Source organism: Molossus molossus, unplaced genomic scaffold (assembly GCF_014108415.1).
Source record: "Molossus molossus isolate mMolMol1 unplaced genomic scaffold, mMolMol1.p scaffold_m16_p_19, whole genome shotgun sequence".
In the NCBI taxonomy this organism is placed as follows: Eukaryota; Metazoa; Chordata; class Mammalia; order Chiroptera; family Molossidae; genus Molossus; species Molossus molossus.
The window spans coordinates 16324389-16351714 of record NW_023425354.1 but is presented as its reverse complement, the minus strand read 5'-3'; the positions used below and the strand labels follow the sequence as shown (position 1 = coordinate 16351714).

Genomic DNA, 27326 nt, shown 5'->3' with positions numbered 1-27326 from the left:
AGGCATTTGCTGCTCCATATCCTCACAGTGTAAACACTTTTATCAGGGTATCACAATATAAATTCCAATGGTGAGAGTTCTAAACTCAGCATAAGATCTTGTATGTGAAATAATTTAGCTAGATAAAAGGAATATAGTTGGTTTTATTTCATCTGGCACATTTTCAAGATTTCTGCAACACCAAATTAACCAAATATAGTATATATATTTTTTTTTAAATGGGAAAAAGTGGGTTTCTGCCAAGAGTTAAGAAGCCAGGCTTCCTTTTAGATTTGAAACACACACACACACACACACAAAATGGTTTTCAGTTTTTACGTACTTTCCTTGTTACATTAGGAAGTGACCATAGTAATCTACCAAGTAATAAGCAACAAGATATAGTAACAGACATAGTAATAGTAATATAACTTAGCTCACATATGCTTTAAGGCTGCTTTGGATAAGATACTTTTTGCAGAGAAATCTGTATTAAACTTTGTGTCATAAATTATCAATGTTGAAAAAATAGCCCCAAATTTTCAAATACAAGAAAAGAACAAAGGATATTTATTCCCCTTCAATAGGCATCCCTTGTTCTCAAGGGTGAGGCAAAAGTAGATTTACAGTTGTGAGTATGCAAAACACAGTTAATAAAGCTGTTGCAATAATCATAATCTGCATGTCCTTTTCCATACAAACAACTGTAAACCATTTGTGCCAATGTGGCCCATCTAGCCAATGTTGGCAATCTACTTTAGGCTGTTCACCTCAAATTAGGGTTTTAACACTTGGATCAACTCTCTCTGAAGGTGCTTAACCTACACTACTGAATATATAGATACATTATTTTAGGTGACATAAGATAAGTTTCTTCGGCTTATAGAGTGGCTCCTTTTACATCAAATATCAACACTGGCAGGACACATAAAGAACAGGGCTCGGTTTTGAAACATACCTTTTTCTAAATGACTTCTGCAACTAATCTTAATTTTTCTGAGAAATTATAACATTAGCATTCTTTATTATCCTCCACAACATTTTTTGATCACTTTGCAATCTACAAGCTGTATTTGAAGCAGAACTACATAAAATACGTTAGTGGTGTAATCTACAGAATGAGTACAGGATTGATCCTCTATTAGTCTAAATATTATTTCATTCATATATCTTGTCCTCTACAGCTTCCTCTGTTGAAGTCATGGGACTTTAACATATGGGAGCCAAATAACTATGAATAAGCCCTTCTAGCAATAACCACCAACACAATGAAATATTATCTTACATAACAAAGTAATGTGAGGCTATAAATGGAAATCTAGGCTCTTAAAGGAATGAACCAATATGAAGAGGCTTTGTTAAAAGGAATGAGTAGTGACAGAGACCTGTACCTACTCCTTTATAACCCTAGAGGATGGCAAGATCTTCATGGAAGAAGCTTGTGGATGCTAGAAGATGCAATACTAAGTACTGTGGCCTTGAGGGAGTTGCATACAAGTTTGGAGACAATGGCAGACACAGAAAGTAGAAGACAATCCAAGTGAGAAAGCTCAGACTCAGATTTAGATGATTAAATACTGTGACATTTAAAAACAAACATGAGTGCCCTGGCTGGTTTGGTTCAGCGGTTAGAGCATCGACCTGTGGTCCAGAGAGACCCGGGTTCGGTTCCCACTAAGGGCGCGTACCTCGGTTGCAGTTTATCCTGGCCCTGGTTGGTTGTGCGGGTGGCAGCCACTCGGTGTGTCCCTTTCACATCGATGTTTCTCTCTCTCTCTCTCTGTTCTCTCTCTCCCTCCCACTCTACCTGAACAAAAAATAGAAAAATGTCCTCGGGTGAGGATAAAAAAACAAAAAACAAACAAACAAACAAACATGAGCAAGAGAGTGTACAAGCAGAAAAAAAAAGATTACGTGAGTTCTTGAAAATACACTTAAAACTTTAAAACTCCGTTTATCACTTCCACAGCCCAACAAATGAATTATGATACTTCACCATCTAGATTTTTATTAATACATTCAAACTTTCAAACACAAGTATGGATTTTTTTTTTAAGTATTACATTCTAACTTAACAATATTACTGTTAGGAATGTTTGATTCAGAGCTTCTCAAATGTGAATGTGGAAATCCAGAACATAGGATCATAATACTTTAAAATACTTTATCTTAGGAAGTAATGAAGAATTCTGGTTTCAGGAAGGCAAAAAAAAAAAAAAAAAAAAAAGACATTTCTTCTTCCCTTGCTTCTTAAAAATTAACCCAAAATTAAAAGACAAATAAGAAAGCAAAATACAGATTCCATCTTCAATTAAACTAAGAGACATCTGTAACCTCAAATCCCAGTATATTAACATAAAAAGCAGACGGACAAAGCATGACAAAGCAGAGGTGAAAGTTCAAACTGAAGTACCCACAGAGCAATTGAAGGGAAATAAGACTGTTAGGACAGTGAGAGTCTAGAAAGATTCAGGAAATAGATGCCTAGGGAAACAGTTGGAGGCTGTGTACCACAAAGATGAAACAGTAAACAAGGAACAGGAGAAAAATCTGAGCCCTAAGAAACTTGAGATCCAACACAGAAGAAAGGCAAATCAAAATCCTAGGATGAGCCCTGGCCAGTTTGGCTCAAGGGTTAGAGCATCTGCCTTTGGATCAATGAGTCTCAAGTTCTATTCCAGCAAGGGTACGTACCTTAGTTGCGTTTGTCCCGGGGCCTTGGTTGGAGTCGTGCAGGAGGCAGCCAGTGGATATGTCTCTGTCACATTGATGTTTCTCTCTCTCTCCCGCACCCTCCCCCAATTTTATCTAAAGATAAATGGAAAAATATCCTCGGGTAAGGATAAAAAAAAAAAAAAAAAAATTCTAGGATGACAGCAAAGGGAAATCTCAGGATGTTGGCAGTTAAGTGGGCTTGAAGAGGAATTTACTTAGTCCTGGTTGAAGCAGGAGATCAGGAGGCTCCAGAAGGGATGTCTTCAAGAAGAAAAAGAAAAGAAAAAAAAAACAAAAACAAAAAACTGACATTGTCTGGCAAGTCTGACAGGAAAATTATATTGAGAAGCAATGAACAGATTTATTAAAGGGTGATAGATGATTTAAAGATTTTTCAAAAAGAAAAAAGGGGAGAAGGGTATTATTAATGCCAAGAAAAATTAAACAGTTCAAGAAAGGAAAGAAATCATTTGACTGCAGTGAACAATATTTTCAGTCATGGTATATTGGCTACTAATTTTAAAACTTTTGATATAATTATATGGGAAGATAAAAGAAGAGAAAGGTAAAGTAAGCTAAATTCTTATTTCATATAGGAAGTAAATAGCTAATGTCTAAAATTGATTCAATAAAGATAAAATATGAAGGTAAAAATACCAGATAAAATAGCTAAAAGAAGTAAAAGTCACTGCCCCTCAGAAGCAGGAGCTGAGTAGGGTAGAAGCCAAGGACTGTTACTCTAAGATGCCATCTACTGTATTTTGTATAAGTTAGACTCTTAGTAAAAGCTTTATTGGATTTTTTTCAACTTGATAAAAAATAAAAGCAGATTGTTAATTTTAATTCATGACATACACTTGTATATCCTACTATAAAGCAATGGCATTCAAGTGAAAGATTGGCAAGGCCATGTCTAGAGACATTTTCATTGTCACAACTGGTGGGGGAAGATGGGTTTGCTACTGGCATTAAAACATCTTACAATACACAGGACATCACTCACAACAAATAATTATCCTGCCTAAAATGTCATTACTGCCAAGCTTAAAAACCCCTGCTTACAAAGCAATTTTAAGCAACCAATCTGGAAATTTTGATGTGATAGGAAATTAAGCTGTGTAACTTATTACATTCCTTGGCACAATGGGGCTATTTAGGTCACAGTTAGAAAGCATAAATTGAACTCATTCCCAAGGTATCAAACCTTAATCTTCATGAAAAATAAGACATGTTATAAACACCAAACAGTGATGTTCTAGTATAGCTTATGTTGTCTGAGATCTTAACATTTCATAGTTGGAAAAAAATCAAATGACACACTCACTTTAAGTCCATCTGCATATCAGCACCCTGTAGGCTTTAAGGGGATCTAAGTAAACAAATTAAAATCCACTGCAACCAAAATTCTACTCTGGAAAAAATATTCAAGTTATTGTCAGAGAAGTTAAAAATCCAATCCATTGCTTCCCTTGAATTAGTGCTGCTGACTATGCTCTGGGCCAGCGGAAGTAGTTAAGTGTCAATCAACCTTACAATTCCCAGGCTGATAATTTCACTTTTAAAGCCTTCTACCTATTATGAAAGCAAAAGTATAATACAAGTAAGGTCAACAAAGTTCTTGTTCTCTCCAAGAAACAAGATGAACACAAGAAAAAAGCTGCAGAATTTAAAAAAACAAAAAGTTTTTGTTGGTTTTATTAATTATCCACAGGTTTAACTTGCAGTTCTATTTATACATGGCTTTTTTCCTAAGGAAATACAATGACATGAGTATTAAGAGACAAAGAAAACGGCTATCAACTAAACTTTTAAAATTTTGTAATTTAAAAAAAATTTTATTTTCCAATTACAGTTTACATTCAATACTATTTTGTATTAGTTTCAGGTGTACAGCATAGTGGTTAGTTAGACAATCATATCCTTTACAAAGTGATCTTCCAATACCTCAAGCACCCACCTGGCACCATCCATAGTTATGACAATATTATTGACTATATTTCCATGCTGTACTTTACATACCCATGACTATTTTGTAACTACAAATTTGTACTTCTTAATCCCTTCACCGCATTTACCCAGCCCCCCAAACTCCCTCCCTTCTGGCAACCATCAGTCTGTTCACTGTATCTATGAGTCTGTTTTGTTGTTGTTGTTGTTATTGTTGTTGTTCATTTATTTTGTTCTTTAGATTCCACATATAAGTTAAAGCATATGGTATTTGTCTAAAGTTTTGTGATTTTAAGTGTTTCCTCCCCTGATTCCAAAACATTCCCTTAAGATATATGGGGAAAAAAGGTTTGTTTTTTTATTTAAAAATTAAAAATACCTCAGCAATTCATCCATTGTGTTTTTATGTTTGTTTTTCAGGTAGGATGGGAACAAAGAATTTGGTTATTCTCATTTTTCACTGTCCAAGGAAAATGACAAATTATCAACCTAGATTGCATACTAAGATTTAAACTAGATTTGAATTTTGGAATTTCAAAATATACTAAGAACTTGCTTTAATAATACTTTTGGCTAAACTATCTTAAAAAAAAAAAAAAGCTGGGGAGAGTGAGTTTTCTGAGAAGGAAAAAAAAGTTTAAGTAATTGAAGATATACTCAATCTAGACCTTCAGAGATGACAGGTTTTTCTTCCATATCTGTGATTTGGTCTAAATGTTTCCAACAATTTCAACAGCAAGCCGCTAGACTCCTAAATGTTTACGGCCCTTTAAGTTTATATACACAGCCATTTGTTTGCCCTGGGTAACCACATGTTATTATTCAGGCTATGTCCAGGTGGGTTTCCGTGTCAGATGCTACACTATAACAAGGACTCCACTACACTCTGACCTCAGGCTCTATTCCTGGATGGTTTCCCGTAACTTATGACAAAGTCTCAAATCCTTAAAATGGCACAAGGACCCCAAGTGATTTGACTCAACACCTCTCAGCCTCTACTCACATGCCATTCTCCCCAAACTCACTCTCTACCTTGGCCTCTCTCAATTCCTGGAAACGGCTATCTTAGTACATGCTATTCTCTCTGCTGAAAATACTCTGATCCATTTTTTTTTGTACCCACATAACTCCTAGCCTTCTTTCCTCAGGAAGACTTTCTCTACCCTCCAAAGCTAGGTCAGGATCCTGTTATAGTCTCACAGTTCCTGTGACTTTTTCTTACAGCTTTCATCACAACTGTAAGTAATTGTTTATTACTTTAATATTAATATCCTTCATTAGACTGTAAGCTCCATGAGACAAGGGGCTATAATCTGTGTAGTGTTATCACTGTGTCACCAGAGTCTATTAAGCTATTGGTACGCTTGCCAGATATTCAAAAAGTAGTTGTTTCATTATTCTGGAAAGTCATAATAATCTGAATAGTCTTGTAATGTGGCCTTTGATGAGGCCACTCCACTTTATCAAGTGTTTGTATGTTTGAATCTCAGTGTAGAGAAGATTATATCTCATCTCTCTGGCTCCTCCATCCATTTTAGGCAAATTAGTCAAAGTAAATGAATATTTGGATGGAAAGTGAAAGATGTTGCTCAACCTCACATTCTCTAAACAATTGAACACCCAGACCGTATCCCATCAAAACCTCCTGTTACATGTTTGAGTCCTCTAATAAATTACAGAAATCACTAGTACTGAGATAGCTTCTTATTCATTTTTGCTCCTACTATATTTAGTACGAATTAGGCACTTAATACAAGTTTGTTAAATGAATAAATAATTGAATGCTAAAACACTCAAAATAATTAACACAGTTATGAAAGTGGTTCAAAAGAAATATATTAATTTATTCAAAATTATTAAGAAAAAAATTGTTATTGAAATCAAGTTTGTTTTGATATATTAGAGCCCCTTGCTTTCCTGCCTTCATTCACCTATTTATGAATATTTACACTGCTTTCAAAGCAACAAGAGAAATGAAGAAACAACATCATTCTCTTTAAAATAAAATGTCGTATTTAAGAATTCTAATACTGCCATTATCTAATAATATTTTGACACTGGAAAGCACTGATTTAATGTATACTCTATTTTATTAATGCTGTTAACCTTTGGGGCAAGCAAAGGATAACAGCCTTTTCCCTGAGGTTTATCAAAATCCTAGAATTCATGGAAGCTTATAAATGTATGTGTTTGTTATAAAGTCAATAACTAACTTAACAAAACTAAAAGATGCTTATAATTTTCAATCATTAATGTAATTTTTCAAAATTGATTGAAATAATATCCTCAAATAGTTCAGTACCTTCAAAGCTAAGTTTCCTAATTAAAAAAATAATTCATAATGGTACATTATGCCAATACTAAGATAACTAATCAAATCGCTATCTAAATTGTAAATAGTTTCTAAATGAAATTATTTTGGTAATTCAAAATACTATATATATAACTAAAGAAAAATAATACACAAACAAAATTTATTTATCTTAATAAATTATTTTACTCATTGTAAGAGTAGTTCTGATATTGAATATTACCATCAAATTTTAGTAAACTAACTAAAAATCTAACATACCACTTGAACATTTTTAAAATATAAAAATTTTTAGATTCATGGCGTGGTTTTATATTTTTTTCCTCATAAGAGTAAAGGCACAATATCTATGAGGGAAGAATATTTTTATGTATGTACTCCTAAACTAAACTATGCTAAGGAATACAAATAAAATGCAATTTTAAAAATCTAAGCATTACACTTTATAATGCCTCATAAATTATGATCATGCCACCAATTTGAGATGTGGATGCCTGAATTACAAAGTTGAAGGCTTTTGTAGTTTTTAGATCATATTAACTGGTCAAAAGATTTGCTTTAGATATCCATTAAAAGGGCAGCCTTGTTATAATGTGACTTAACTGTATTAAAAGAAAATAACTTTTCTTTTAGTTACACTTTTCCACCAACATCTGATCATGTAAAAGCCTTGGTTCACTCTTCTGCCCCTCAAATACTTTGGTTTAGAGCACAGAAAGTTTTCTTTTTAACTATTACACGATTAAGTGTGTCCTTATAGAATGACCAGAAGCATCTGGAAAAGGTGGAAGTGAAAAAAATCCTCACTGGGAAAGTTAGTTTAATGCTTGCCCTTCAGAGTGGCCCATTATCAACATTTCATAGTGGGTTTCTTTATTTTCAGGTCCCTGAGGTATGTGCAATAAATTACGACTTAAACTAAACAAGTCACACTTGGCTCCAAAATGAAATTTTCCTACCTCTACTTTCTAGTCCCCAAGGTGGGAAGAGGAAATCCTGGTCACAGCCAAAGAAGTCATATTTTTGGCTCTAACACACATTTTCCTGCTTCTCTAAAAGCCAAACTCTGCAACTGAGACTACAAAAGTCTTAAAGTTAGTATTTCAAACTGCATTTTAATTTTTACTTCCATAATCTGTGCCTCAAATTTAAGAAAAAAAATTAATATCATAAAATTAATGTCATTGCCTTCTTTTCCCCCACTCAAATGACTTTTCTAACTCAGACACCAATCTTAACCTTTTAAAATACCAATTCAGTGCTGGCTTCAGCAGCACATATACTAAAGTTGGAACGATACAAAGACGATTGGCATGGCCCCTGTGCAAGGACAACACATAAAATAAGAATTCAAATGAAACAATAGAGAAAATAATGCAGAAATAGATTGTTTCATTTCTACAAGATAGGATATTTAAGGTTTACATTTATGAATAATTTCTACTTATTCTTGCATGATAGACTGAACATTAATATAAAAGAAAACAATGAAGTCCTAATTTGTGGTCCAGTAATTTGAAGAACTATGTTTGTTTTGGAAAAGCCATTTATGAAAATCATTCAGTTCATCATCTCATTTTACAGAAGACAAGAATATGGCAGACAAACCCTAAGGTGACTCCCAGAGGGTTGTGTCTTGTAGAACACTCTCACCCTGAGTGAGAGCAGAACCTGTAACTTGCTTCTAGCCAACAGAATATGGCAAGGGTGATGGATAGTCACTCCCTTAGTTAGGTTATATTATAAGGCAAAGGTACAGGGAAGTTACTCTTGTGACTCCATTTTAGTAGACAAGAGCTAGAGAATATCTTGTTGATCTTGAAGAAATAACCTGCCACGTTGTGAGAGGGTCTGTGAAAAGGCCCTATGGCAAGTAACTCTGAGTAGCCTCTAAAAGAACAGATGACTTGGGGTGGTGAACACACAATATAATATACAGATGACACCGTATAGAACTGTACACTTAAAACCTATACAATTTAATTAACCAATGTCACCCCAATAAATTCAATATAAATTTAAAAAATAAATAAATTTGCCTTGGTTGGTTTGGCTCAACAGTTAGAATGTCAGCCTAGAGAGGAAGGATGGTGGGTTCGATTCCCAGTCAAGGGCACGTACCTGGGTTGCAGGTTGAATCTCCCGTCCCAGTTGGGGTCATGTGGGAGGAAACCAATCGATGTTTCTCTCTATCTTCCTCCCTCCCTTCCACTCTATCTAAAAAAAAATCAAAGGAAAAATATCCTCAGGTGAGGATTAACAAAAAAATATATATTTTAAATGAATTAATAATTAAATATATAAATTTTCCCTGGCCAGCATGGCTCAATTAGTTGGGTGTCATCCCAAGCACTGAAAGGTTGCTGGTTTGATTTCGAATCAGGGCACATGATGGGACTATGGGCTCGATCCCTGGTGGGGGGTGTGCAGGAGGCAGCCAATCGGCATTTCACTCTCACATTTATGTTTCCCTCTGTCTCCCTTCCTCTCTTTCTAAAACTCAATAAAACCTTTTAAAAAAATAAATAGCCCTGGCCAGTTTGGCTCCACAGTTATAGAGTGTCGGCTCGTGGACCAATGAGTGGCGGCTTTGATTCTGGTCAAGGGCACATACCTCGGTTGCAGCTCGTCCCCAGCCCTGGTTGGGGCCCCGTGGGAGGCAGCCAATCAATGTGTCCCTCTCACATCAATGTTTCTCTCCCTCTCCACCCCACTCTATCCGAAGATAAATGGAAAAATATCCTTGGATGAGGATAAAATACATACATACATACATACATACATGAGCTAAGACTATATGAAACTCTTTGAGGAAAGCATTGGGAGCAAATCTGCATGACCTTGGGTTTGGCAATGGTTTTCTAAATATGACACCAAGAACACAAACGACAACAAAAAACAGATAAAGTGAACATCATTAAAAGTTCAGACCTCTTTATGTCTTTTATATCCCATAGTAGTGTACAAATAATAATTTTTAGTAACTTGTTTGGTCATTTATGAATTTTAAGAAACCATCCATAATAATGTTCTGGTTTATTTCAGATATTAGTATTTCAGATATTCAGGTACCGAATGCTATATTCTGGTCATTTCCAGATGATAATAGACCTTCTTAATTAGAGAATTTGCATACCTACATGGTTGAAGTTTATAAACATCAGTCTTTTGGATTGATGCCTCACAAAGATACTTTAGTTATGAAAAAAATGCCAGGATTCCTTTTTGAAGTCTTAATTCTAAATCCTTTGCCATGTGTGGTGGAGAATTACCACCACCATTCTTCCACCATGCTCCTGACTTTGGGCTTGGGCATATGGCATGCTACACACAAAAGGTTAGTAAATGTGGAAGTGCTCATACAATCAACCTGCCCTCTTGTATCTCTGCCATTACAATGATAACATGTTTGGCTAGTGTGTTGGTCCATGAAGGATGACATGCCCATGTACAGCAGATCTTACCCAGTTGAGCCCAACCGACAATGGTCAAACCTGGGTGACTGAGCCTAATTGAAATTAGTGAGCTTCCCAGCACGCCCAGCCTAGATCATCTACTGCCCACACACCCCCAACCCCATAGAAGTGTATCCCAGAATAAATAAGTGTTGTTTTAAGTTACTGAGTTTTAGAATTGTTTGTTACACAAGAAGAACTGATCTAGACATATGACAAAAAGAAAAACACTTCCCTTACATCTAGTATTGCCAGTAAAGAATTTCCCTCTTTATCTGTCTTGACTACTCCTGGGTCAATCCAATTTGGCCCTTTCAGGAACCACTAGGAATACTAGACAAACTAGGTAAATTCCTTTGGAATACTCCCCTTCCCGACCCAGACTGCACTGAATCTTCTATTATTCTCCTGTTCTATACAACTAGAACCACTGGGATTCAGTTAAGTAGAACTACAAAGCAGGATCATTACTGAGGAATATCAGAGTAGACCACTGGGTATCTCTCTCTCTCTCTCTCTCTCTCTCTCTCTCTTTTGCATGACAGACTGAGATGTTAATGCTTTATTTTTTAATGCTTTTAATGCTTTCCCAGGGAAGAACTTATAGTGAAGAAATAAAGCATTAAAAACCCAAGACTGGCCCGGCTGGTGTGACTCAGTGGTTGAGAGTTGACCCATGCACCAAGAGGTGGCTGGTTCGATTCCTGGTCAGGGCACATGTCCAGGTTGTGGGCTCAATCCCCAGTGGGGGGTATGCAGGAGGTGGCCAGTCGATGTTCTCGCTCATTGATGTTTCCATCTTTCTCTCCCTCTCTCTAAAATTAATAAATAAAAATAAAAATAAAAAAAACAAAAAACCAAGACTGGCGTAACAACAATGCCCAGAATCACAGTTGTTGGGAATGAAGGTAGAGAAAATAGAAGGTAAAAGTAACTTTTTCTTCACAAGTAACATTTTATTTAATTTTAAGAATTTTGAAAGAATAACATAATAAACACCTGGATTCTCACCATATTTTCTTGCAACTTTTTTGTTTGTTTGTTTTTTGTTTTTACTAAAACATACAAGCATTATAGAAAAAGCTAAAGTCCTTTTGGTCACAAATGATATTGATCATGTCTTTCTCTTCTTCTCAGATGTATCACTATTATGAGTGAATTCTTTCAGGTCTTGTTACTTTGTATTTAGTAGAATTAGTATTAGCCATAAAGTCGTTTTCTTTTCTGGCTCTTAAGAACTCATATATAGGTCCAAAAAAGAGAGAAGATTCAAGCAAAAATTAGATACTCTTGAGGACTTCCAGAAATTCTGAGGAGGTCCAGAGGTTAGGAAAGAATAGGAACTAGTCACAGAAATACTGTTTATTATTGTTAATAGTATATTATTCACAGCGTCTAGTAAAATATTAACAATAAAGAAGATAACTGCCTGGAGGAAGAATTCCTGCTTTGGTATGCGACCCTAACAGGTTGTGCTCTGAGAAGAGGGATATAAATTATACTCAATGCAGTCAGCTCAGTGGTCAGAAAACCTGAATTCTTGGTCTCAGAGTGCTAGCATATTCGAATGCCAATAGGAAGTAAACAAAAATCTCCTTGATGGAACATTATCTTTGGCTTCAAATTACTGCTACAAATAATTTTTTAGATATAATGTTTAGCAAACAATCAGTGATAATGACCAGAATAACTGGCTCAGGACTGTCCCTCCCACTGCAAAACTGGACACAATAGATAAAAGCAACTGTTTTCAGGGAGTAGACACCAGGTAACATATGACTAATGTCAGAGATAAGGGAAATCCATTAGGTGAACTCCATGATTCTCAGCTCTCTTCCTGAGCAAATTTCCTGACAAGAGCACAGACCACTGACTACAGTGGTCCTGCTGAGCTGAGGAGAAGAGATAAGGAATTTGGAGCAGCTAAAACCACAGGGCAGGGCATGACATTGGAAAGGAAGAAGCTAGAAAAGGGCACCACAACTATGGAGACTCCTATTAGTCTGTGGCTAACAGCTTCATAGAACACAAACTGCTGGCCACCTCCATAGTTTCTGATTCAGTAGGTCTGGGTGAAACCTGAGAATATGTATTTCTATAAAGTTCCTATGTGATACTGATGTTCCTGACCTGGAACCACATTTTGAAAATCACTCTTGTTAAACAAAGTGTAAGGTAAAAATAAAATAGGCATGCTCTCCCTCTCTGGAGCATGCCCATATCATTCTCTCCTCTGCCCCCTCCCCCAAAACACACACTGGTTACCTTTGCCTTTCTCTCTCCCAAGCTGCAAGGGCCCTTCTTTTACTTCTGTAACTTGGTTCCTGGACCTACACAGCTCAGCTGGCTCACTTCTACTACCTCTGTAACTTTCTAAATAAACTTTTTCTTAATATTTGGAAAAATATAATACAATAAACCAATATCTACTAAACCTTTCTCATTCAATGAGTCACTACAGAATTAAAAGTTCAGAAGATACATGAAAAATGTATAATTAACTTTACACAAAATCAACAACTTCTATGATAAAATTTCTTAGGACTTTAAAGGCCTACCTGAAGATCCTTCACATTTGGAAAAGGAATTCCTATTGTTATGACAGCACGGGCATTGTCATCTGAGAAATCAAGACCCTCACTCACTTTACCACGACAAACTGCTACCAGGAGGGCTCCATCTTAAGCAACAGAAAATAAACATTCTTAAAAGCACGTTCAAAATCCCCAGAAATTGCCTATTCTTGTCATTTTGAAAAGCTTTGATTAAGTAATCACAGTAGCAAACTTAAAAGAATCAAAATTAAAAATTATTTTGAGATAAAGTTTAAAATGTTCAATGTCTTTAAATAAACGAGGAAAACAAAATTACATTTAGCTATAATGTTTTAGCAAACCAATTTACAAACTGTGTATCTCCCAGTAATGTACATAGCCAAACCACATCATAGGAGCAATTTGCACATGAACTAAGCAATTGTGAACCAACTGTTTTATCTTTAAAAATTAAAATTGTAATCATTACCATTACCACCAGCATGTCAAGTTCTCGCAACTATTTAAATAACTTTTAATTTATACAATATATCATAATGAATCAATAATATATGGAAAAGTATGTAAAACACAGATAGAACACTCACTATACAAGGACATTGACAATTATAGTATTTTTATGACCTTGCATTGCTCATAAATTATTTATGGACATTCTCTAACTTTGATACTGAGTCTTCAGTTATGTTTTGAAAACTCAAGTTTACCTTATGTAATAGAATATAAGCACAAAGTATATTATTTGTATCAAAATGTAGGGCTCATTTGGCTAGTAAGGAAGATATTTATACCTGAGCTACCTGCCTTCTTTGACAACACATTGCAGGTAGTATAGGGCAGACCATTTTCCCCAGTTGCAAACATTCACAGGAGAATAATTCCAAATAAAGAATTTCTTTAACTTATTTTCTTTTCACTCAGAAGTATAAAATATAATTCTTCCTTTAAATGCAATGCTTTTTTTTAAAATAACATAAATAATGGTCTAACAGCACCAACTTCTTACTTTATAGTAAAAAATATTTTTTCATTGATCATCCAATAACTTTCAATTACCTTTCTCTCCTTTGCACTTGATCGCATCATAGTACACCTGTAGTAATTCATCAAAATCAGTTTTTTCTCCTCCCTGTGGTTCTACAATGACTGTTTTCACCAACTCCAGATTGTGCCATAAACCAGTGGAGAGCCAACGATCTTTTAACTTTTCTAATAACTAAACAGGAAGAGAAAAATGAATTTTTTGTGTGTCCAACTGAACAAATTTACCTTGATTTGTTTAAAGCCAGTGTGGCTACCACATGACTATGGCAAGCATATTAACATTTCTGTGTATTACATTTCTCATCTACAAAATGAGGAAAACAATAATATGTCACAGAGTTGTGATTGGGTTAAATTCATTAACTGATTTAGATAGCTCTGAATAATGCCTGTCACATAGTAAGAGCACCAGAAATGTTAGCCGCTGCTGTTAACTTATCTCTTTAAACCTAAGGTGAATTTCTTTAATATTATTAACTAAAGATTCTTTAACTGAAAATTCTTCAACTTATTTGTGGAATATAATGAACATAACAGTCTGAGGAATGGGGTAGTCCCAGAGAAGTGGAAGTGGGGTACAGACTGACAATCACCAGAAGAGGGGTGGTGAGGGAGAGAGAAATCACAGAACTTATATACATGTGTGCATGAACAATGGACATGGACAACAAAGCTGGGGACAGGGCGGGGAGGGTGAGGGAGGGGAATCAGTGGGAGAAAAAGGAGAAACATCTGTAATGACAATTAATTAATTAATTAATTAATTAAAAAAATAAAAAGAAAATTCTTCAAGATCATTTTATCTAATCCATAGGCTGCTAACCTGTTTGAAAAAATTGTCATATTTTTAAAAACTAAATCAAGTAAATATAAAAACAGAGACTCATATACCCAACAAGCAGAAAATATACAAATAGAGTATTTACAAAAATAGCCTGGTGTTAGATTACAAAAGGATTTTCAACAAATTTCAGAGAGTCTTTATCAGTAACCATAATAGCTCTGGCCAGTTTGGCTCAGCGGCTGGAGCGTCGGCCTGCGGTCCAGAGAGACCCAGGTTTGGTTCCCACTAAGGGCATGTACCTCGGTTGCAGTTTGTCCCCAGCCCTGGTTGGGTCGTACGGGTGGCAACCACTCAATGTGTCCCTTTCATGTGGATGTCTCTCTCTCTCACACTCTATCTGAACAAAAAAATGGAAAAAATGTCCTCAAGGTGATGATTAAAAAAAAAAAAGCAACTCTGATTAAAAGTCAATAATAGCCCTGGCTGGTTTGGCTCAGTTGTTGGAGAGTCAGCCAGCAGACCAGAGTCCCGGGTTCGGTTCCTGCTACGGGCACGTACCAAAAAAAAAAGTCTGGGGGGGGGGGAATATAAGCCCAACACCAAAAATTACATTCTTAAAGAAAATGTGGGTTATTTGTCAATTTTATCTCAATGAAGCTAAGGAAAAATAACAGAAAGAGAACATAATGATTTAAAGGGGAAAACAGAATTCATGAAAATCTTTCAGTGTAAATGATAAGAAAAGCACCCACAATTCCAAATATATGGGATAAAGTAAAGGCAATACTTAGAAATATACTAATTAAGCTTGAAATGTATTTATTTAAAAATTTTTAAAGTAGTAAAATTAGCACTTAGAACTTTTAAGAAACTAAAGAATTAAAACTGTAAATGCACAGAATATAGAAGTAAATAATAAACATAGATGAAATAAATGAGAAACAAAAGCCAGTAGTAGAGATTATGATGTAAGTTGAATTGTTTTACCCACTTGTTCTACATAGAGTGCTATATAATGTGGACCAGTTAGTACAATGTAGGCAAGCACCAAGAAATTACCCCCAATTTTCTAGAAAACAAGGAACAATTTTTATAAAATCATTTATTATCCTTATCTATTTTCAGAAATAAATATATAATATATACTAATACAAGTTAAAAGAGATCCCACAGCCCTGGCCGGTTTTGTTCAGTGGTTAGAGTATCAGCCCATGGACTAAAGAGTCTCAGGTTCAATTCTGGTCAAGGGCACATACCTCAGTGGCGGTTCGGTCCCCGGCCCTGGTTGGGGGCATGTGGGAGGCAACCAACTGATGTGTTTCTCTCATATCGATGTTTCTCACTCTCTTTTTTCTCCCTCCCACTCTGTCTGAAGGTAAATGGAAAAATTTCCTTGGGTAAGGATTAAAAAAAAGAGAAAGAGATCCCACAGAGCTCCCTGGCCCCTTCCATCATGTGAGGACACAGCGAGAAGGCACTGGCTACCTATCAGGAAGAGGACCCTCACCCAACCATGCTAGCACCCTGATCTCAAGACTTCCAACCTCCAGAATTGTGAGAAATAAATTTCTGTTGTTTATAAACTAACACCTCTGTAGTATTTTGCTACAGTGGCTGGAACAAACTAAAAAAAAAAAAATCACTAACTGGTAAAATAGTTCACTACATATTATATAATAATCAGGGTACCCTAATCAATAAAAATAAAGCAAGGAACATCACAGAAAAGGTCCCTGCCTTTATGACACTTACAATATAGTAAGAGAATACTACATTCCTAAAGATGTAGAATAAATATGGCCTGAAACTCCAAAATTTGTATCTATAGCCCTGATTGCTACTCTAAACACTATACCATACAGCCAATGGCCTAATCAAATTCACCAGTTAGATACCTCAGAGTCACCTGAAATGTTTTATACAAGACCAAATGTGTCATATTCCAGTGGTTGTTATCTCAATAAAGGACACCACCATTCACTGAGTTGTCTTTGCTAAAACACTAAGTCATCCTTAAAAATTCTCCCTTCCCGTCATGTTCAATCTGTTACCAAACCCACATTTTTGTCTTCTTTTAAATATTTCTCCATATACAAAGCCACTAAACCAGTCCTAGCTATAATAATCTCTTGAAGGTCTACTCCAGTAGTCTCCTAAATGGATTTCTTGGGTCTTATCTATCATTCTTGGGTCATTTCAGCTGAAGCAATATTTCGAAAATATCTTACCAAATCATCCACTCCACTTTAAAAAATCAATAGGGAGTGCATCAACAGACCCTCCTTGCCCCTAATAGAAACACTGATTCAAAAATAACAAATGAACCAATTACTTTTATAAAAATTAAAAAACAAACAAACAAAAAACAGTTGAGAGGTTCCTGCCTCCCAGATGAGTAAGAAACTAACTGCATCAAAGATGGTAGGAAAATTCATGGCACCACTTGCCTTAGTCCCTCCCCCACAACTCAGCATGGTGCAACTAGGAGAAAACTTCCAACTCCTGGCTTCTCCCTGAGTAGAGAAAGAGAAAACTGAAACGTAGGTCCAACGTGCAGACTTTTAGGGGGGCTGCTCAAGAGACTGGTTTTTCTCTTGCCTGAATCTAAACACGCACAGGAAATGGCACTAGGTCGGGGGCTACCAAGTACAAAGGTGAAGGTTTAGACCAGCAGGCACTCACTCACCATTAGTCTCTCCTCCTTCCTCAGCACTTAACAAGCAAGAGAAAACGCCTAACTCCCAGTTTCTCCCTGGGGAGGGAAACTGTTGAACTGTATATCCAATGTTTTACTTTTTGGGGGCTGCCTGAGAGACTGGCTTCTGTGTCTCCTGTCTTAGAGCACTGACAAGACCTGGCATACCCAAGATATTAGAGGGCCACTCAGAACAAACAGATCTGGGCAGCATGCTACCACTCCAAAGGACTAAGCAGCACAGCCGACAAAAACAGAGGGAGCAAGAGATTACAAACTCTTAAAAAAAAAGAAAAAACTTGGAAAATCCCTCTAATTAGAAATCTATATACACAAATCTAGAGAAGACATATCTACACTAAAGGTTTAGGAGGCCCGCAGAATCTGTAGTTGGACTAATTGGTGAAGGTCTTGCCCTGTACAAAGCCAGTACATAAAAGACTGGGAGAGGTGACTCGTTTTCAAATGGGTACATACAAACACAAAGTTACATGGAACATAAACAGGGTAAAATGGCCTAATCAAAGGAACAAAATAAACTCTAGGAATCAACCATAAAGAAATGGAATTATATGAATTATGTGATAAAGAATTCAAAACAACCCTCACAAAGATGCTCAACAAGTTCAGAAAAATGATACATGAACAAAATAAGAACTTCAAAAGAGATATAAAATATACAAAGAACCAAACAGGAATTTTGGAGCTAAAGAAAATAATAACTGAACTGAAAAATTCAACAGAGGGTTTCATCACAGACTTGATCAAATAAAATTTTAAAAATCAGTGAACTTGCCCTGGCCAGGTGGCTCAGTGGAGCGTTGTCCTGTATATCAGGTTGCAGGTTCAAGTCCTGGTCAGGGCACATACCTAGGTTGCAGGTTGGATCCGAGTTGGGACGTGTATGGGAGGCAACCAATTGAGAGGAAATCTCTCTCTCTCTCTTTAATATATTTTATTTATTTATTTATTTATTTTTTTATCATCCTCACCCGAGGACATTTTTCCATTCTTTGTTCAGATAGTGTGGGAGGGAGAGAGAGGAACAGAGAGAGAGAGAAACATCGATGTGAAAGAGACACATCGAGTGGTCGCCACCCGTACAACCAACCAGGGCCGGGGACAAACTGCAACCGAGGTACATGCCCTTAGCGGGAACCGAACCTGGGTCTCTCCGGACCGCAGGCCGATGCTCTAACTGCTGAGCCAAACCGGCCAGGGCTATTTTATTTATTTTTTAGAGAGAAAGGAAGGGAGAGAGAGAGAGAAACATCTATATAAGAGAGAAACATCTATTGGCTGCCCCCTACTGGGATCGAGCCCGCAACTGGGCATGAGCCCTGATCAGGAATCAAAGAGGGACCTCTTAGTCCCTGGGATGACATGTAATCCACTGAGCCACACTGGCCGGGCCGATTGATGTTTCTCGCTCACATGGATGTCTCTCTCTATTTCTCAATCTTTCTCTAAACATATCCTCGGGTGAAGATTTTTTTTTTAATCTTCACCCAAGGACATTTTCCCATTTTTTGTTCAGATAGAGTAAGAGGGAGAGAGAGAAACATCGACGTGAAAGGGACACATCGAGTGGCTGCCACCTGCACGACCAACCAGGGCCGGGGACAAACTGCAACTGAGGTACGCACCCTTAGCGGGAACCGAACCTGGGTCTCTCCAGACCGCAGGCCAACATTCTAACCATTGAGCCACATAAGCCAGGGCTCTTGGGTGAAGATTTTTACTTTTTTATATATATATACATATATATATATATATATGTATATATATGTAACACATGTACCAACAAGGATGAACACAAATCTATAGGTATTGAGTTTAAAAAGTAAATTATAGCCCTGACCAGTCTGGCTCAGCGGTTAGAACATCGGCCTGCGGTCCAGAGAGACCCGGGTTCGGTTCCCGCTAAGGGCACGTACCTCGGTTGCAGTTTGTCCCCTGGCCCTGGATGTGTGCGGGTGGGGCCACTCGAGTGTCCCTTTCACATCGATGTTTCTCTCTCTCTTATTCCTCTCTCTCCCTCCCTTCTATCGAACAAAACATGGAAAAAGTCCGCGGGTACGGATTTAAAAAAAAAATAATTAAGTAAATAACATAATTATTTATTCATACAAGCTAAAACATGCTGCGCAGATATATATCTTTTTAAAATGAGCAACACCTGCCCTGCCAGTTTGTCACGTTAGAGCTGCCTGCGGTCTGAGAGACCCGGTTCGTTCCCGATAGGGCAGTCTTCGTGTTTGCTTTGTTCTCCGCTTCTGTTGTCGTGCGGGTGCAGTCACTCATGTGTCCTTAAGTGAGTTTCGATGTCTCTCCCTTTTATCTACTCCCTCCCTATATATGTACAAAAATAAAATATCCTCGGGTGAGGATTAAAAAAAAAAAAGAATAAATGTCTATATAAAATAAATAAATTTAAAAAAAAAAAAAAAATGAGCAACACTAATATCTCTAAGGATGAGAGGATATGATTATGAACGGGTACATGGGGGCTTCTAATATAGGAGTAATGTTGCATTTTTTGTTGAGTGGTGGATACTTAGATGTCCATTTTATTGTTGTTGAAATGTATTAAGTTTATATATTACACACATTATATTTCATAATTAAGATAATAAATACTAAAAACACTACTACTCTGATATTAATATGGATGAGTTAGAGGGGTCAGAGTGGGTACAGTTAGGCTACTAATACAGTAATCCAGAGATGGATGTAGCTTGAATTAGAAAGTGTTAAAAAAAATTACATAAACTTGAGAGAAATGGGGGGGAGCAGCACAACCTCTCAATTTCGTATGGAGGCAAAAACCCATCTGAGGATTATACAGGGAAATGCACTTTACTGAACTCACTGTTTATTATTAAGATCTCAGTGAAATTATATTTTTGTCCTGTAGAAATGCAAATAATTTCTGCCCATGAGAAAAGATAACCCCAAAGGTTACAGTTTATTAGCCTAAAGTACATTAATCAGTTTTGTATTCAGGCTGACAATCTTATAGTCTATCCCTATTTATTAAATCGCCTATAAGTACATAGCTCCTTCAAATGCTCTCTGAATCAGCCTTAACATCATATTAATTCCCTCATTAATTTATAAATTGAATAAATTATTTGACAAGTGTTCACTTTATATTTACATGTGAGTCATTATTTCACCTTTTTAAAAATTATGTTGCAGAGAAAGCGAACATATTAAAATATTTAAAATTAAAATTATCGTGCCCCCTAATTATCTGATTTGTCCAAATATAAATTGTGGTACCATTCACTCATAAATATCCAAGATTGAGCGGAAAGTTTACAAATTTGTTGCTTTTGAGATACTCAGACTAATAATTAATCTGGTATTGAGAATATGAATGAGTGTGATGTTGCGACTGATAATAAGAAATATATAGTTGGTCTTTATCCCTGCTCCTAGAACAGAGCTCCTAAAACCCTTGGAATTTCCTGAGCTATAAGAGCTATAGGAACACCTTTTGTTCCAGTTCCTGAAATAGCTCCAGAGCTGTAAAGGTGAAATAATTCATTTATAACAAGCCCCTTTCAACCACGTCTGAGTGTATGTTAATTAGACTTTTAGACAGCCCTCAAGTAACCTAAAGATGGTGGCTGATTGTCAGGGGAATCAACCATGTTATTAGAAGGTTGGAACTCTCAGTCCCACCCCTTGACCTCCAGGGACGGAAGAAGGGCTAGAGGTTAAATCAATTACCAGTGGCCAGTGGTTTAATCAACCTCTATAAAAACCCCAAAACATAGAGTTTGGAGAGCCTCCACCATATGCTGGAGTGAATATATCCCATTTCACGGGAACAGAAGCTCCAGTGCTTGAGACCGTTCCAAACCTCACCCCATATACTTCTTCACGTGGCTGTTCATCTGCATCCCTTATAATATCCTCTATAATAAAATGGTAAATGTAAGTCAATGTTTCTCTGAGTTTTGTGAACCACTCTAGTAAATTAATTGAATCTGATGAGGGGGTTGTGGGGACCTCCAATTTACAGCCAGTCAGTCAGAAGCATAGGTAACAATCTGAATCTGAGATTGGCGTCAGAAGGGGCAGTCTTGTGGGCCAAGCTCTTAATCTGTGGGATCTGATGCTACCTCTAGGTGGGTAGTGTCAGAATTGAGTTAAATTGTAGCTGGGGTCGCAGATTTGGTTGATGTGTAAAAACTCACACATCTGGAGTCAGAAGTGAAGTTGTTGTAGCAGATTACTGAGAACAGAGGAGACACACAGAAATGAGTTTTTTATTTAAGAGTTTGATACTTAGAATTGATATATTAACTGGAAAACCAAGACAATAGATGTTACTGAAATAATGCACTAGATGAGACTAACTTGCAGTAGAGTATGGGATAAAGAAAAAAGCCCACTAAGACAACCTTACTCCCTATTTCTATCATAATGTACATCCAACCTATTAGCAAATCCTGCCAGCATTACTTTCAAATTGTATCTAGACTCCAAAAAGACTGCTACCACAGTGGTCCAAGGTACCACCATCTCTCACTGAGTTATTACAGTAGACTCCTACATAGTTATCTTACTCTCTACAGCCCATTTTCCATACAGCAGCCAGCACAATCCCTTTCAAATTAGGTCTAAAGCCTCAAAGAGGTTCCTACTGCATTCAGAAAATAAAGCAAAAAATACCAATTATTGTGATGAAAATGGTCTATGAAAAATTTTCAGTTTTAGATAACAAAATATTTAGGTCTACAGCTTTTCCATTATCATGGCAGGTGACACTCTAACTGCACATTTATATATCTTAATTACTTCCCCCTTACCAGAGAAATCATACACATAACTAAATACACACATAATTCAATTTTAAATTCTCTTAAGTATCCCAACTAGGTACCTAAAAGTCAAATAACTTAGAGGAAAGTGCATTGACACAGAGCCATCTCTCAGGTTTTAAGACTTACATACATGAAAAATGTGAGGTATCTGTTATAAAATAGTTTACTTAGCCCACAAAGAGCAAATACTATTCACACACAGAGAGACTAGCTCACATTGAGTGATATAGGTGATTTAATCTACTCATCGGTGTTCACATCACTTGGATTTGGTAAACTCAGAGACTTTTGTTTAGTCAGATCTCACAAATTAAAAGACACTTTGAAATGTTTATGCCTTATCTGGTTATTGTCATTTTACTTTTTCAAACTTCTTAAAACCGGTATCTCACTAAGGAGGCAGTAAGTTAGGATGCAACCTAGTGGGGAAATCCTGCATTTGCTCAATGTCTATAGCTTTTACACAGTTCCAGATGTTCAGTGCATTAATAATGCACTAACTCAAAGCCTCTTTTTGAAACTTTAGAAAGTGCAAATTGCATTAAAACCTCTTTGCCCTCATTAATGGTATTGTTACAATCCTACTCCTCTGGAAAATGTTTTTTGGCATGTGTTTAACTTTATAATATTGCCATTTACTCACTTTAATAGCCAGTACTCAAGTCTTAATGCTTTTAATAGGCCTGCCTAAACAGACTACCATCTTTTGTAATCTTTTTCACATAATTTAGTTATACGTAAAACCTGTCATATTTTTCCATCTGAAGATGATTCTTCACTATTCATTTCAATATATGAGATATTTACTTTCTTTTATTCTGTTATAATGTATGTATAGATAGCACATGCTAGGCATAAAATATAGTTCCTTATAAATAATAATAAAAATTGAAAATAGTGTTTTTCATAACTTTTTAAATTACAGTAAAAATGAATATATCCTTAATTCTTGCTATATTCAAATATAAAATATGAGAAAACCAAAAATATGAATTTCTACTGAAACAACTTCCTACACTCTAGCTATCTGGTGATATCTGATTCAGCATCTTCAAGAGGCTTGGTTATATTTCAGGATCAAACTTTCAACAAATTTGAATGCAGTCACTAATGCACTAGGAATAATAATATGGAAGAATATCATCCTCAAATGTAAGATCCCTTTTAGTTGTTGGCAATCTAAATAAAAATGAAAGGACCTACAGTCCTCTCTCATAAGAAAAATTCCTTCGCATAATTTTGTTAAAAGAAAGAGGACTCTGAAAATGTTAGAGCTGAACTACTGATACTGATATGATTACTTATAGAGTCGTTTATTTATTGATACATTATGATAAAAATACACAATGTAAAAAATTTCAAATAAAATAGAATTTCAGAAATAATTCTTACAGTTCCTCATGATAATATACTTTGTTAAAATCTCTTAGATAAAAAACAATAAGAACTCAATACCTATTTATGTATGGAACAAATTCTTGTCTCTTTATTATAGTGATTCTCAACCTTCCTAATGCCGCGACCCTTTAATACAGTTCCTCATGTTGTGGTGACCCCCAACCATAAAATTATTTTTGTTGCTAATTCATAACTGTAATTTTGCTACTGTTATGACTCACCATTGGAAATATTTGTTTTCCGATGGTTTTAGGTGACCCCTGTGAAAGGGTCGTTCAACCTCCCAAGGGGTCGCAACCCACAGGTTGAGAACCGCTGCTTTAAAGCATAAATTCCAAATTTCTTTTTATTGATCAACATAGTTAGGTTCAATGAATAATAAAAAAAAAAACATTTGGTTAAAATGTATATATTTGACCAGTTTTGCTACTTTAGAGTTACTAAATGTTGGCTGAAATCTGAACAAATAAATTTAGCTCCATAAATTCATCTATATGGTTCATTCTTTACCAGAGTAGATTATTTGTAGGCAAAAAAAAAACACACCAAACTCATTTTCTATCCTTCTATTAAAAGGCTAATAATTAAAGTAAACTGTAATGAGGTCAGTGCACCTGTACTATTATAATCTAAGAATCTAGGCTGAGAAGAAAATAAGTAAGATGCAACCACTGTAGTGTTTCCTAAAACTTACTACTACTTTCAGGGATAGCCAACCTGAATCTGCTGTATACCTGTTGCTATAAAACTTGAAGGTGAAATACTTTGGAAAAAACACTACTTCACAATCTTGGGGAGAAGAACCAAAAGAAAAATGCTTAAAATACACTGTGGTTAGTGTTATCACAGATGTATGTAGCTAGGCAGAGGAAATAGTGATTAACTGAGGGTTAAAAATGGCTTAAGAAGTAAATGTTTGAGCTGGATACAAAGTATAAAATTTGGGGATAATAAAAAACTCAGAGAGTGGATTTTAAGTATACAATACTACGAACGAACACTTGCTGCATAACAAATTATGTACAAACTTAGTGACTTAAAACAATACCTACTTTATTTTTGGATATACAGTGTTTGTTCTTTTTTATTTGATCCTCACCTGAGGATATGTTTATTGATTTTAGAGAGAAAGGAAGGGAGAGAGAAAGGAAGGGAGAGAGAGAGAAAGCAAGAGAGAAACATCTATCAGTTACCTCTCATACGCTCCCTGATCTGGGATTGAACCCACAACATAGGTATGTGCCCTGACCAGAAATCGAACCTGTAACCTTTTGATGCACAAGATGACACTCCAACCAATTGAGTCACCTGGCCAGGGCAAAACAATACCCAGTTTTAAAAATAAGGTGAAGGGCCCTAGCCAGTTTGGCTCAGGGGTTAGATCTTTGGCCCTTGGACCAAGGGGTCAAGGGTATGTACCTGGGTTGCAGATTCAATCCCTGGCCCTGGTCGGGGTTGTGCAGGAGGCAACAAATTGATGTGTCTCCCTCACATTGATGTTTCTTTCTCCTCCTCACACCTCTTCTTCTCTTCCATTCTATCTAGAAATCAATGGAAAAATATCTTTGGATGAGGACTAACAATAAGATGTTATAAATAAATAAGATGAAGTGATTAAGAAAAAAACAAACTCACAGACACAGACAACAGTATGGTGATTAGCAGAGGGAAAGGCCAGTGGGGGTTGGTGAACATACAATACAATATACACATAATGTATTATAGAATTGCATAACTGAAACCTATATAATTTTATTAACTAATGTCATCTCAATAAATTCTATAAAGAAAGAGTAAAAAAGAAATTTACAACACCAAAATAATTCTTTTAAAATTGTTGTAAAATATACAAAGCATAAAATTTACTATCTTAATCACTTTTAAGTGTATAGTTCAGTAGGGTTAAGCATACTCACATTATTGTACAACCTATCTTCAAAACTCTATTCATCTCGTAAAATGAAAGCTATTAAACAACTCTTTCCCCTTTCCCCCCAGCTCTGGCCTTCTAACTTTCTTCTGCTATACATTTGACTAGCTACCTTATGTAAAAGGAATCATACAGTATTTGTCTATTTGTGATTGGCTAATTTCACTTAGCATAATGTCCTCCAGGTCCCTCCATGTTGTAGCATAAAAACAACCCATTTATCATATCTCTGTAGGTCACAGGTCCAGGCACAGCATAACTGGATTCTCTGTTCAGGGTCTCGAAATTAAGGTGTCTTCTGGGGCTGCAGTTTTCATTTGGGACCTGGGGTTCCTTCCAAGGTCTGGTTGTTGAAAGAATTCATTTCCTACTATAGGAAATGCAGCTATAGGACTATTGCTCCTGTCTTTCTACTAGCTATTGACCAGAATTGCTCTCAGCTCCTACAGGCCACCTGCAATTCCTTGCCACATGCGCCACCTCTCCCACCAGTCAGTTTATAACATGATGCCTGCTTTCTTCCAGGCCAGGTAAATCATGTCTCTCTGACATCCTCTTCTGCAACAAACTGTAGAAAACTGCTTTTAAAGGGCTCGTGTAATTAGATCAGGACCAACTAGATAATCTCTCCCTATCTCAAGATCAACTGATTTCTTACGCAAAATCCCTTCACAGTAATACCTAGATTAGTATTTGAATAAATGGCGGAAGGAGTGTGTACGCCAGAGGCCAGGAATATTGGGGGGCCATCTTAGAATTCTGGCTACGACACATGTAGACATGAAAATGCATGGTAGTTCAAGGTACTCATAATGCAACGTGCCTAGAAAAAGGTATATACAGGATGGGGGTATGCTAGGAGTAAAGCCGAAAAATAACCAACGCTTCTATGTAATACAAAATATTTTAAGCTTTATCTTTCAGAAAACAAGGCATTACTAAAGGTTTTTAAATCCTGATATACTATTAGGGTCTGATGGACCTATTTTTCACTTTCGAACATTTCTATTTGTAAAGATTGATATTTCATAATTTTTTCTTCTTATAGAACTTATTTAAAAAACAGGTAAAAATTTACTGTAAAAATTGGATAAAATCCATTTTATTTTGTAATTACCATATAGTTTAACTGAACTCTTTTATAATTCTAGGATAAATTATGGAATCTTACTGACATTATTTTTCCTACATCTTAACACATTCAGCTATTTCAATGTCTTACAAATCATTCCATCATTAGCCATTATGACTCATCAATTATTTCTAATAATGCTAAAAAAAAAAAAAACACAAAATAAGAAAACAGAAGAATGATGGATGATGCAATAATAAAACACAAAGACCTACACACGAATGTTTACTGCAGATTCATTCATAATTGCCAAAATATGGAAAACAACCAAGATGTCCTTCAGTAGGTAAACAAATCAACTATGGTCTATCCAGACAGTGGGAGAGTATTCAGCATTAAAAAGAGCTGGAACTTCCGGTCAAGATGGCAGCACAGGTTAATGTGGTATTGCCTCCTCCCACAACTACATCAAAATTACAACTAAATGACAACACAACCATCATTCAGAACCGCCTGAAATCGAGCTGAATGGAAGTCCTACCACTACGAAATTAAAGAAGCAGCCACATTGAGACTGGTAGAAGGGGTGGAGACACAGAGGGG

At 36.2% G+C, this 27326-nt stretch overlaps 1 protein-coding gene and 1 non-coding gene across 3 annotated transcripts in view; one reads left to right on the top strand and one right to left on the bottom strand.

Moving 5' to 3' along the window:
• Positions 1–27326, bottom strand: part of BRIP1 (BRCA1 interacting protein C-terminal helicase 1) — a 141399-nt gene that overhangs the window by 27011 nt on the left and 87062 nt on the right. For both annotated transcript variants that reach the window (XM_036269431.1, XM_036269432.1), the window contains 3 exons: positions 17238–17303; positions 14019–14178; positions 12966–13087 (listed from right to left, as the gene is read on the bottom strand). In XM_036269431.1, coding sequence (XP_036125324.1) covers positions 12966–13087; positions 14019–14178; positions 17238–17303 — 348 coding nt within the window. The remainder of the gene's footprint in view (positions 1–12965; positions 13088–14018; positions 14179–17237; positions 17304–27326) is intronic.
• On the top strand, positions 8211–8317 carry LOC118635108. The gene has a single exon (XR_004960451.1). It is a non-coding gene; the product is annotated as a U6 spliceosomal RNA (small nuclear RNA).